Source organism: Sander lucioperca, chromosome 1, assembly GCF_008315115.2.
Source record: "Sander lucioperca isolate FBNREF2018 chromosome 1, SLUC_FBN_1.2, whole genome shotgun sequence".
NCBI classification, from domain to species: Eukaryota; Metazoa; Chordata; class Actinopteri; order Perciformes; family Percidae; genus Sander; species Sander lucioperca.
In genome coordinates this window covers 49,387,509-49,400,717 of record NC_050173.1, presented here as the reverse complement: position 1 = coordinate 49,400,717, position 13,209 = coordinate 49,387,509, and the positions used below count along the sequence as shown (strand labels likewise).

At 42.3% G+C, this 13,209-nt stretch overlaps 1 protein-coding gene across 11 annotated transcripts in view; it reads right to left on the bottom strand.

The window, feature by feature from the left end:
- The window catches only part of tenm2 (teneurin transmembrane protein 2), a 226,685-nt gene that overhangs the window by 38,068 nt on the left and 175,408 nt on the right, over positions 1-13,209 (bottom strand). For all 11 annotated transcript variants that reach the window (XM_036005167.1, XM_036005147.1, XM_036005153.1 and 8 more), the window contains one exon: positions 11,577-11,815. In XM_036005167.1, the coding sequence (XP_035861060.1) occupies positions 11,577-11,815 (239 nt within the window). The remainder of the gene's footprint in view (positions 1-11,576; positions 11,816-13,209) is intronic.

Below are 13,209 nucleotides of genomic sequence, written 5' to 3'. Positions count from 1 at the left end.
TTGTATCATCATCATTCTGTTCTCTGGAACATGTTCCAACTCTCTCCCTCTCTTTCTCTTGTTCCTCCTATGTGCTCTTATGTCTCTCGCCCATTTCTTTCCCAACTCAACCATATCATTGCCTATTTAAAAGGCAGCATTTGAACCAATTGCACTGCTCCTAATTGCACCAAAGGCAGAAAATGGCCTCCTGCATGTTTTTGTATGTAATCTCCTGCAATGCGAGTGAGATTACACAAAGAGCACAAGTGTATGCACATAGGCACGCACACACATGCATCACACTCTCCTTTGCCATCTCCCCTGGCCGTCCTGAAAAATGCATATTAACTGTTCTAATTCACCACTAAATTAACAACTCTGACTTCAATTAGGGCGGTAATTGTAGCTGAGACCAGCCCCCCATCCTCAGCCCGGCTGCTAATTGGTTTAGGAAGCCTTTTTACCTGCCTTTCTGATTTTCTCCATCTCCAAGGCCCTCATTTGGCGAGCTGGTAGACATTGTTGTCCAAAACAAACACATGCACAAAAAGCAGCCAACCTGAGAAAACGCACCTTTGCTGTTTCTTTCTGTATCACTCACACCTCTCTTGCTATCTCTGCGGCAAAGGGGTGCAATGCTAACATGAAAGGGGAAGAGCATTGTGCTGCCTCAGGCTCTTAATATTCAGGCCATTTGGGATATTTCTTAGAATTTACCACACAATATCCACTTATGTAGTCTATAAATAAACAGCCTTCTCTCTCAGCTAACTTTTGAAGGCGCTGCTTGCTGAGATCATTTAGAGTCTCAGACAGAGGTACGGGGGCGGCGGTTGGCTTCTGCCCTTGGGGGTCATAGACACTGAGAGAGACAATTTGTCTGCTTCTGAGTGTTTGTGTGTGTGTGTGTGTGTGTATCTGCGTATGCATGCTTAAATATCACATGGTATTAACAACAAGTTGCACACACGCCAAGCACACACTGCAACCCCCGACGGGACCTCCTCACCCAGCTGATGCAACTGAACTGTAATTGACTGCAACACAAAAGGTTATGTGAGTTTTTCTCACAGCTTCCCACCTGCAAAACAGTGTCTAGTGGAGAGAAACGGCAACTCACTCAATCACACGGCAGAAATGGCTTCCTTATTGGCACTGAAATACTGAGACGACCTGACGCAGATGTAGCCGTGCGTGTGCGCGTGCATGGGTGTGATGGGCTAAATGAAAAGAGATGTGAATCTGAGTGATGTCCTCCTTTCTGAATCCTCATTTCCTCTTCAGATATCTCTACCCTGACCCCTCCCCTCCCCTCCCCTCCCTGCACCTTCTCTTCTCCACATCAACCCACTCTGCCTCGCCTCATCCCCTCCTACCTCGGTCCTTTCCCTCTCATCGATCTGTATTAGAAACAGGATATGAGGAACTATGCTATCTTATCACAGATCAGAGAGTGAGAGAGAATGAGTGAGGAAGAAAGACGAAGGAAGAGTACGCTCCGGAGGCCAAGAGACTGAAAGAAAATGAAAGACAGAGAGAGGAAAAGAGAGGACAGTGATTTCGTTCACTTTGCCTTCATCCATCTCCTGTTTCGCACACAGGACTAGTGAAGCACCATAGGCCTAATTGGACTAACGATTGGGCCCCGATAAGACCCGCGCTAATGAATAAATGAATGAGGAAATAAATGAAATGAGCCCATGCACGCTAATGCAGCCAATACGAACACTCAGCAAAGTCAGTGAGTGGATGTTTGCACACATCAAAGCAAAGGATATATCCTCCAAAGCACATACAGAAACTCCAGGTATACAAACAGAAAGTCAAAGGATGAACATTGATGTTTCCACCATGTACTGTATGAACAAATGTGCACCATGCTTTGCATCACCTGGCCAATGCAGAATCAGATGACCCATTTATCCCTCTGGTGCAGATGGTTTAGCACCTTGTGCCTGGTCCTGGCCATGCCCTGGCCTTTTCTAGGACCGGCAGCGTGCGGTAAGATCCTAACCTTTATCAGTACGACAGGCCCTGCTGCTACGGACACACGCTCCCCGTCTGATCCTTATGCCCAGGTTCCTGCATTCACCATATGCCCTCACCTCACACATTCAAGCACACACACACACACACACACACACACACACACACACACACACACACACACACACACACACACACACACACACACAAAATGTATATGGAGACACACACACACACACACACACACACACACACACACTGGCATGAGCGACACATCCTGACCTCTAGCTGTTCCACCTTGGATCAGCAGAAGGGAAGCCACATGGAGAGTGAGAGGGGACTACGGGGTCAAGGAGCTGGCTTTGGAAAGCAGCCACATTGTAAGACCTGCAGGTCCGACACAACTCAAGCAGACAGTCCATATACTCAAGGGCTCACTGTTTTTGTCTCCTATTTAAAAAGATAAGATAAAAAATAATATTATGAACATTTTAAAACTTTTTTTTATACGTTAATAGCAACTTAATAAGTTGTCTTTTCTCTTCATTTTCTGTTAACAGCAGCATTACACACTAACGGATGTGGCTCCCAAAAGAGGCGAAACATTTTAAAATCTATTTTAAAATCAAAAATTAATAATGTTAAAAACTTTGACACATAAACACATTTGCCACCTACTTTTCTCTTTATGTTCTATTTCCAGAAGCATAAGGCAGGGGTTGAGACTCTCTAAAGGAGTCGAAAAGATAAATCTGAGAGGTTGCAGGACAATTAGAAAGGTAGGAAAGAAGTCGTAAATTTGTGTCAAAGATTTATTTTAAATTGTTAAATAAAGAATAGTATGAAAGAAGGCTGAATGGCTTGCAACTGTGAAATATTGTGTCGCATCCATTCACTGAGACATTCTAAGGAATGAGAAAATCTAACAATTCTCCCCATTTCTCTGTTTATGTTCTATTACTTAAAGCATGTACTGAGCCAGTGGTTCCCAAACTTTGTGTTGACACCCTCCAAGAGTCACAAGGGGGGTTTGTGGGATGATTAATAAGATAGGGATGAGGAATAAAAATTATATTTCTGCGACAAAAACACCTGACATTTCTGTGCTTTGCTTTCTGTCATGGAAAAAAGGTATTAGACATGAAAGGAATGTATGATTTGTGCATTGTCCATGGTCATGGTTTGGTATAATGAGAGGCCTCAGAGTTCTTCACACTTGGCACGCTTTATGTGAGAAGGCTCTGGGAGTCCGGAGGTTTAAATAGGATGAAAACCTTGTAGATGATCCAAACTGTCATGGTAAATAGTCTGGATCAAGGGGTTACGCAACATTGTCATTCTGAATGACATGGGACATACTTTAAGTTTTACATACATTCAAGTTACTTGTAGGACAACTGGGCATCATCTAGTTAATCTGTTATTTATCTAAGTGAAGAGTGACCTGAAGTTTTCACCATCACTATATTTATTGTAACATGACTAATTTCACATCTATTCTCTCTAAAAACTTTACTCTTTGGTTGAACTCTAAACTAATAGAGGAGGCATTGCTTTGCTTTAAAGGGTCAAAATAAGTTGGGAACCACTTCATTAAGCTGTCAGTGGTGCAAGAAGACGTTATTTATTGTAAAATGGGATAATTAGTGTCCTGTGTGTGGCAGGGAACATTTAATTTGGAGGCATGGTGACATAAAATCTGGGGGGAAATTGTTTTAAAGTGATCTGGTCCTTTCAACAGATCTGGGTTTGTTTTTTAATCAGTGTGATGTGATAATGTGTCTCAGGTGATTTAAAAATTGGCTCCCCTTTTTGATTGGTTGTTACAGCCTGGGGCTTTAGTATAAAGATGTGTCTTGTCTCTAATAAACTCAGTGCTGACAATGGGCGGGAATTCAACCTTTTCCTTCATATTATTTTCAGCTTTTGGTAGTTTTTCTGATTATGTATTATGTCTTATACTTCAACAATTTTACGACAAACTGTGGATTTCTTGACATGGAAATTTATCTTTTAGATTGCCAAACATTATATGTGTAATTCATGCCACAATCCAAACTGGCTCAAAATATTTTTTCTAAATAAGGTCCCATGGTGGTCCACCAGAATAGGAAGGGACTTTGGCTCTCTATAAACTCAATGGTGACAATGTACAGTAATTCAATCTTTTCTTTCATATTTCATTTTCCTATGCACCTGTCTACCAGGTGTACAATAGATAATACTCTAGAGAACAATCTGAAAATCTGTAAAAACCTAAATCAATGAATCTCTCACACACACACTCTTTAAAATGCTACAATTTTTAGCCAACTTGTAAAGGATTACTTTGGCAGTACAACGTCTTTTGACATTCTGATGGATGAAAGATTTTTAGGAAAATGCAAACCTCTTTGAATAGAATAATACCTAGTATATTTTGGCAAAGCTATATATCTGCACAGTAAAAACCATTGACATGTTATTATGTAAGGGAGCAGTGATATGAATACACTGAAGTGAGACACTTCTAACCGGGAAGAATGGGCAGTAAGCGATTGTGATCAGTCTGGTACAGCGAGCCAGCAATGATGGATGGAAAGTGGTCGGCTTAGAGGCATGAAGGTCACACTCGATGACAGTGCATATGTGTGTGTGTGTGTGTGTGTGTGTGTGTGTGTGTGTGTGTGTGTATGTGTGTGTGTGCGTGTCTGTGCGTGCGTGCATGTGTGTGGGTCTGTTTAATCAATAGACAGGGGAGCTGAGAGTAAGACTAAAAATACATTATGTCTGTGTGTGCGCGTGCATGTGTGTGTGTGTGTGTGTGTGTGTGTGTGTATTCTCATTCATCAGTGGTGACAATACCATGTGGAGTATGCCACTGCGCCCGACAAATTCAGCCATCACACACGCACACATTCACACGAAACACCCCTGCAAAGGTGACACCAGCGCCGCAAGCAAGTTTACTCATTGCAGTCAAGGGCACACCTGTGTCTGCGTGTGTGTTTGACTGTGCATGTACTGTATGTGCGTGTGTGTGAAAACAATCCACCTGGACTCTGACATGTCCTCGATCTTTCATCTATATATCAAACCAGCCTTTTCCTCTCCTTGCTAACCACAATGCATCTCTTTTTCTGTCTGTTTATCTCTCGCTGTACATCTTCTGCCTCTGAGACTTACATCCTTCTCTTTTTATCCGTTCTAACTTCTTTTGCCATCATCCCCGTTCCTGTCCTCCACAGTCTCTCTCTGTCCTGTCCTCTCTCTGTCACACTCCCTCTGTTCTCCGCTCGCTGTGATCAATTAGGATACTTTAGTCCCACAGATATTCCAGGTGACAGAACCTCAGGAGGCCACGCTCTCCTTCACCTCTCCTCCTTCTGCCTCCCCTCACTTTCTCCTCTCCACACCAGGCTGTGTTGTCACTCCTGCTCCTCTTCCCCGTCAGCTCCCCTACCTACTTCTCCCCAGCAGTGCAAACAACAGACCAGAGCTCCTCTCTCCTATTTTTCCCCCTGTCAATCTCGCTCTCATCCCTCACGGCGCCAACAGTGACATATCAGCATCAGCCCTACTCTCCTGCGTCTCTCCAGTCATCTATCCTCCTTTTGCTCTTCCCTTTATGTTTGGGCTACATGCTGACAGTGACGCACCTCCCTTCTTCCCCTCTGCCCTCTCTGCTCTGACTCTATTCCACCCCTTTCTTTTTTCCCTCTCCCTTCCCCTTCCTCTATCTCGCTCTCTCCTGGTTGCCGTTCACAATGACGGACCTGTCTTCCCCTCCTGTATGCCAACCGTTCACCTGTATCCTAGCAACCACCTCTCCTTTGGCTCCGGTGCTCCATGCGGAGCAAGCAAACAAGACGCCGGGGGAATGAAGAACAAGCACTCTCGTTTATCCTCCTCCCTCCATCCGTTCAGTCATTCCTTCACACGCAAAGACGAGGCCAAACTCCGCTGGAGTTGGAGGCTGAAAATGGGTCCTCACATACAAATACACGCTCTCAAACTCATACAAACACACTTTTAAGTACAGAAATGCACAGACACACAGCTGCACAGATTTGTTTGTTGTGTGTGTTTGTTTATCTCATCCCAATGGCTCCGTTCTAACAGTAGGAGACAGTGAATAAGCCTCAAAGAGATATCATCTACCGTGCTCCTGAAGCATGCTGAGTCCAGCCTTTCTAAATAGTTCTCAGTGTGCATGCATACGTGTGTGCGTGTTTCTGGAAGATTGTAGAGCAATTTCTGAAGCTTTATTTATGTTCTTGAGAAGCAAAAAAGAAAATAAATCTGTTTGAGGGCCAGCACGCCCTCAAAGCCTCGCAATCAGACACACACATTGTCGCACACATATCCCGTAAGTAGTTCTTAGGGAAGGAGCACTCACACACATACACGCACAGACACACGCACAAAAAGAAAAGTGCTGTTCAGGCACATGTGTCCTGGTGTAATTTATGAGTGGGCTCCTGGGCGGATGCCTCAGAGGGGTCCTCTTCACGCTACATGGCTCTGGGTGCTCTGCACAATCCCCCTAGTGAGTGCTGGGCTCTTTCTCTCTCTCTCTCTCTCTCTCTCTCTCTCTCTCTCTCACACACACACACACACACACACACACACACACACACACACACACACAGCACACAAACAAGAGGTACTACAAAATCCCCCTTTTGAGCAGTGAACTCTTCCGACTGAAACTCACTGCACGATTAACGCTACAAAAAGCTAGGTAAACACAAGGGTTTCAGGCTTGGCAGCACTGCTACAGCTCTGTTCAGCACAGACAAAACACCAGAGCAAAACATTTCCTTACAGCGGCTGAAAAGGGGCCCCACAGTTAGCAAAAGTAATAATGTAATAACAATAAAGTATAATTTCAGCCTTGCTCAGCTTACCGAATTATAGCCACTTGCACAATTAAGTTTGGTGGTAAAGCACTGACGTTTGGATTATAATAAAACAGTAAATACACAGAAAGTGGAGCTTAAATGAAAACTTATTAGCAACTCTTGCTCCTCACTCACTGAGTTTCATTCAAAAGGCAACAGTATACAGTACAGTATATTCACACTGTATTGGGATATTATGCTTAGCATAATAACTTAGCTAAAAACGCACATAAAGTAATTTCTTAGTATTGCTAACAAACTATTGCTAATTAATTAAGACAGACAGGCAATACTGTTAACAAGTTGTATGTATTTGGCATGTACCCAGATGGCACATTAACACTGATGTAGTGGTAAAAAAATGTGCATAAGGCAAGCAATTATGTTTCCAGAAAAAGACACATTTTTTAATTGTTTTCCTTATTTGTTCCTTATCAGCTTTATATTATTAACAATTACATGTCCTCTGATGAAAACAAATATTGTGTCATTGCAGCCCCAAGAGAGCCCTATGCTTTTAATAAAATAAGATGGAGGTTTTGGTAAGTTTTAATGCTCCACTACCTCCCTGCCCTCAAGTATCAACGGGGAGGTCTTCCTTCCTCTCCCCACTCCTGTTTTGTAGCTCCATATGTGGCTGTCCAGCGCAGTGTGACCGTGTAAAGCTCAGGAGAGGATGGATCTGTCTGTGTGCCCCAGGCAAGGGGCCTTGATCTGCTCTGGAGGACACACACCACTCTCAAGGGCACTCCGAGGGGGTACACAAAGCACACACACACACACACACACACACACACACACACACACACACACACACACACACACACACACACACACACACACACACACACACACACACAGGCACAGACTTGAGTGCACATATGCAATTTGGACACATCCAGGCGAGCAAGCTGAGGTGCATAAAGTCTACAGATACACAATTACACACTCACTACGGATGGGTAGATGGATGGAGATGTGTATACATATATATATATATATATATATATATATATATATATATCAGGGCTCCAGACTAATTCTTTTCACTAGGAGCACAGTGGCCCCCAACTGAAAATTTTAGGGGTGCAACCAGAAAATTTAAGGACACACACCGTAAATCAACATGCTAACCAAATATTCACATTTCTACTAATTTCCACTGTATTACTAATAAATACTTTGATAATAGATGCAGAAATTACAATGTGCTGTTTCAAATTCAGTGTCACTTTTGAAGATGCAACATAGAAGGTTAACCGACAGCACCATCGTTAAAAAAAATAAAATTAAAATATATATGTGGTTTTATATATATAATATTTATAATATATATATAAATATATATATACCAGCTCTAGTCTACAATTACAATGAATTCAACTTAAAATTAAACATGCATTGTTTAGGCTACTACTGAACCAATATTAATATCGGTACTGATACCTGAAATTCGGTTCCGTTACCCAACGGTACCTTTTTTTTGGTACTTCCCCTCTATATTTACAAAACAATTATTTCAGTTGTGAAAATTATTGTCAAACCTATTTATCCAATGTACTTAGAACATGATGTTATTTTATTAGAATATGTTACACTCTAAAGAAATTAAACAAAAATAAAAATAAAACCCCTCCCTCTCTCCTCCCAAACCCGTCCCTACAACCTATTAAATTGAATAATTATTCATTTCTTACTCACTGTAACTTTTATTCTTGTATTTGTATATTATTATATTTTAGCCTGTTTTATTTTCATGACCGTTTTTAACTGCTCTTTAATGTTTCATGTAAAGCACTTTGAATTGCCTTGTTGCTGAAAGGTGCTGTAGAAATAAAGTTGCCTTGCCTTACAACCTCAGTCCCCAGGGCACAGAAACCACTGTTGTGCTTGCTTAGGAAGTGTAACGTCAACAGCACCGCGACCGCTTTCGGCTCTCCATTAATATCATATCGCTGTCTGCGTGAAGTTTTGAAAAACTGTAACCACACTTGAAACCACTTCATCGGCATTTCCGTGACTCACTGTGACTGATATATATATATATATATATAAAATGTAGGGCTATCAACATTAACGCGTTAATCGCGTTAAGGGTCGAGCATAATGCGTTAATTTATTTTAATCGTATTAATCGCATGCCGCCATTTATTAATTTATTTTCACTTCACTCGGCTTTGCGTCGTGCCTAACAGGCTACTATTTTGCCGTACTTCCTCGTAACACATCCTGCTGCTGCAGGAATAGCAACACGGATTTCAGTGCCTCATTCTGGTGCCACTGATATGTCTGGTAATTTACACCCTCGTGGTGCATTCAAAGTTGTTGTTAAATGCCCTTTTCCCATCTGGTGGTTGTTTTTGTCATTCAACAGCTATTTACTAGTGAAATAAGTTATTGTTATAGTGATTACATTATTATTAAACATTTAATTTTGACCATATGGCCTTAGCAATAAACAAGCTGTTCTTTAAAGATGAACTGAACTGAAAGAATAAACGTTGATAACGTGTTGGTTATGACAAATAAAAATAAATGACACTAAAAATTTTAATTAAAAAAATCAATATATCTTTTTTTAAGCAACACAAAAATTACGTTTGTTAGTATTAGAACGCTGACAATTTCGATGACATCACTGGCATGGTATGACCTGCGAAGGTATATAGGCTACAGTGCAGCATATTAAATACACATGAAAATGAGTAATTTTAATGGCATGAGTTACGCATTTGAGGCCGTGAGGGACAGGCCTGTAGTGTCTGACTACCACCACATGGAGGACGATCCGTTTCAGGCTCCACCTTCGGATCGAAAATGTGATTGGACAAATTCATCCAATGGGATCGCTTGTTAAGTTAGCTGCACGCAAAATGTTAAAACCAAAATAAATAAAGTTTGAAAAAAAAAAAAAGTTCGCTGCACGTAGGAGAGTTACCACAGGTTGACGGATGCACGGAGGATTCACGAGTTTTGCCGTTTACTTTAGGCTAGTGCAGAGTTGGCAGATTTTTTCGTTGTGTATCAAGTATACAAAAAAGTATCGGTTCAGGCACCGTTAAGGCACCGGTACCGTTTTAAAAGTACCGCTTTAGCACCGGTATCCAAACCAAACAATACCCAACCCTAATATTGACTCTAGATTCAAATGTGTGACTAGATAAAATATGTAATAAACAAATACAAATCTTAAAATGAAGTTCATAAATTAACTTTCTTTGCCTTCATTTGATTCCCAATCAAGATCCACTGGTAAGAATTGCTTTCCATTGTTAATATGGACTTAAAAACAGTTCTGAAATGCAAAATAATAATAAAAAAAAAATAGAATTTTAATCATGTGATAAAACTTGCGATTAATCGAGATTAACTATAGAAATTCAGCGATTAATCACGATTAATAAAATGTAATCGTTTGACAGCCCTAATATAATGTAAAATTATATTAATAATGTATGTAGAGGAGATAAGCGGGTTGTTCTTTCTGCTGATGCCACTGTTTCCTAAGCTCCCCCATCTGTTGACTCTAGTCTCTGGGGTAAGAGGCCAATCAAGGGCTCAGTGACACATCTGCCTCCTCATGCAAGTACACCCACAGACAGACACACACACGCACACACACACGCACGCACGCACGCACGCACACACACTTAGACAGAAAAGTATACATACATTTTCTGTTCCTCCTCCTATTGTCTATCTCTCTCACACGTACACGTACACGTACACAGATAGAGGCTGAATGAGCGCGAGGAGATGGCACGCAAAGAAATATGAGGTTATTTTCTAAAAATACCAGCCTCTCAGTGTCACAGCCATCAATTTTAATGTGCATGCATAAATCTACATGCTCCCAAATGCAAGAACGCGCATGACACGCGTGTATACACACACACACACACACACACACACACACACACACACACACACACACACACACACACACACACACACACACACACACACACAGGCACAGACTTGAGTGCACATATGCAATTTGGACACATCCAGGCGAGCAAGCTGAGGTGCATAAAGTCTACAGATACACAATTACACACTCACTACGGTTGGGTAGATGGATGGAGATGTGTATACACACACACACACAGATCCACCAGTAGACAGCCATCAGAATCTTCTCCTGAGGTGCTCGGTAAGTGCTCTCCTCTGAGTATCTACCATTACTTTATGTATGATTATTGCACATTGGCTTTAGATCAGTGAAAAACATCCAATACCCTGTGTAGGTCTGTTAGGTATTCCTATCTTAACTGATACCTGCTTACGGAAACAGGCCGAGTATTCTGTGGTGTATGCATCTTCCTGCCTGTCTGTGTGTCTGACTGTCTGTTTACTGAGGCAGAGTGGAGGCCAGGGCTCATGCTGAGTCTGATTTTGACAGTGCAGCACGAGGCGACAGTGACAAAGCTCACAACTCAAGAATCTGCTTTGTGTTTACAACGGGCCGTTAGCTTGACACTTTTTTTCCGCTGTGGTCCGGGATGAATACTAATAAGAGCAAAGTTCATGTATTATGGAGTCAGGGTGAAATAAACACGGCTAACAAGCTGAAATAAAAGAGATGTGTGACTAAGCATGTGTGCATTCAGAGGTACTGACTATGTGTATGCTTAACTCCTCATCAAAAGAAAACCCTCTAATTAAAACAGATAAAATGTAATTAATCCCCTAATGAATAATACTTGGTGCGAGGTCATCACTTACCGATGAAGTAGGACAGTAGGATGGCCAGCAGGGCAGCGGCTGCAATGGCTGTCACCGCGGCACATTTCCAGCTGCAGTACTTGGACGGCTTCTTTAGCTTGAAGGCTGAGCGGGAGAAGGTGTTTCTGGGCAGCAGGCGAGGTGGCGGAGAATACACCGTTCCCGAGGTCAGAGGGTAACCGGGGGAGGAGCTACTGAAGAGAGGGGTGGTCCCTGACGACGTCTTGAACAAGAAGTGTCTGAAGTAGGAAAAAACACAGGAGGGAAAAGGTCAGTCCACAGGTAGAAAAAGATGACCTAAATGGTCATTAGTCGATACTGGTGCTGAGATGAGTGGTTAAAAAAAGCTCTGGTAGCTCAGTGAGGAAGGTAAACATGGGGCAGACACACCACCCAATCAGAGTCCAGATGACAGGGTCACATATGTGCAAGCTTCTGTCCAATTTCTCTTTCTGATGAACCCTTCCTGCCATATGGGTTTGAACATCCTTGAACTGATTGCGTTTCCAATTCAGCCCATTCCAGTCCAAGGTCTCGTTTTAACCTCCACCTACTCTACTCTTTTTCTGCCCCTTCCATTCCCTAGCTTCGCCTCCGTTCACCCCACTAACGATGCGCCTCGTTTCTGCTCTCAATGGCTTCAGAGGATCACTGCCGTCTCCTTTACCTATCCCCATTGCCCCAGTGAGGTCAGAGCTCAGAGAGAGGATAAAAGAGGGATTTGAACCATCATCTCTTTGCTCGTATTACCCATTATCCTCTGAAATCACTTCACCTGCTCACCCAACGTGTCTCTTTTGACACTCTCCCCAACCCCTTCCCATTTCCCATGCTATCATTTTTCTTCACCCTACTGCTACTCCATGCCTTCTCACATACATTTATACATCTCACTGTTCCTCAGCATCTCCTTTCTCTCATCATTTCTTCCTTAATTCACTCCTAAAAAGAGTTACCTCCCTTCAAACTTTCAGTCTTTTTTTCTGATCAGACCTTGAAGGAACATTGTTGGGGAAAAAATGAAACACTGCACTTCAGAAACTTTTCAAAGACACAGTAAGAAAACTTTTGTGACACCTTTGTGACATCTTTTGCGACACACACACTCGTAGCATAAACTGAGAGAGAGGAACTGCCCCTACACAGACAACAGGTGGTACGACAGAAGAAAGCCCTCAGGTGAGTGTGACAGATCAGAGGAGGCAAGGTCACTCTATTCCCTCAAAGATGACTGAGGAGAGGGAGTTTTTGTCTGCTTGTGTGTGTGTTTGTTAATGTGTGTGTGTGTGTGTGTGTGTGTGTGTGTGTGTGTGTAGGTGCACATGCTCTGGTGCTTCTGTTGTTGTGAGTTTGTGATCTTTAAAGCGAGGACATTTCTGCAAAAAGTTTTGTCTGGTTTTCACCTCTCCAAAAGGCTGTTTGAGGGCTGGTGTTAGGCTTGATGTTAGGCATGTTGTGATGGTAATAATTCTTGTTATTACAACTTGGTTCTTATTGTCGTAGTTTTATCCATCATAATAGACCTTTTCAGTGGAATTCCATTGCTAAGCAACAACCTTGCCCCTTGTTAACTTCCTGTCATATGATGTCATCCACATACACTGCAACAGGAAATCAACGTTGTGCCCTTTAG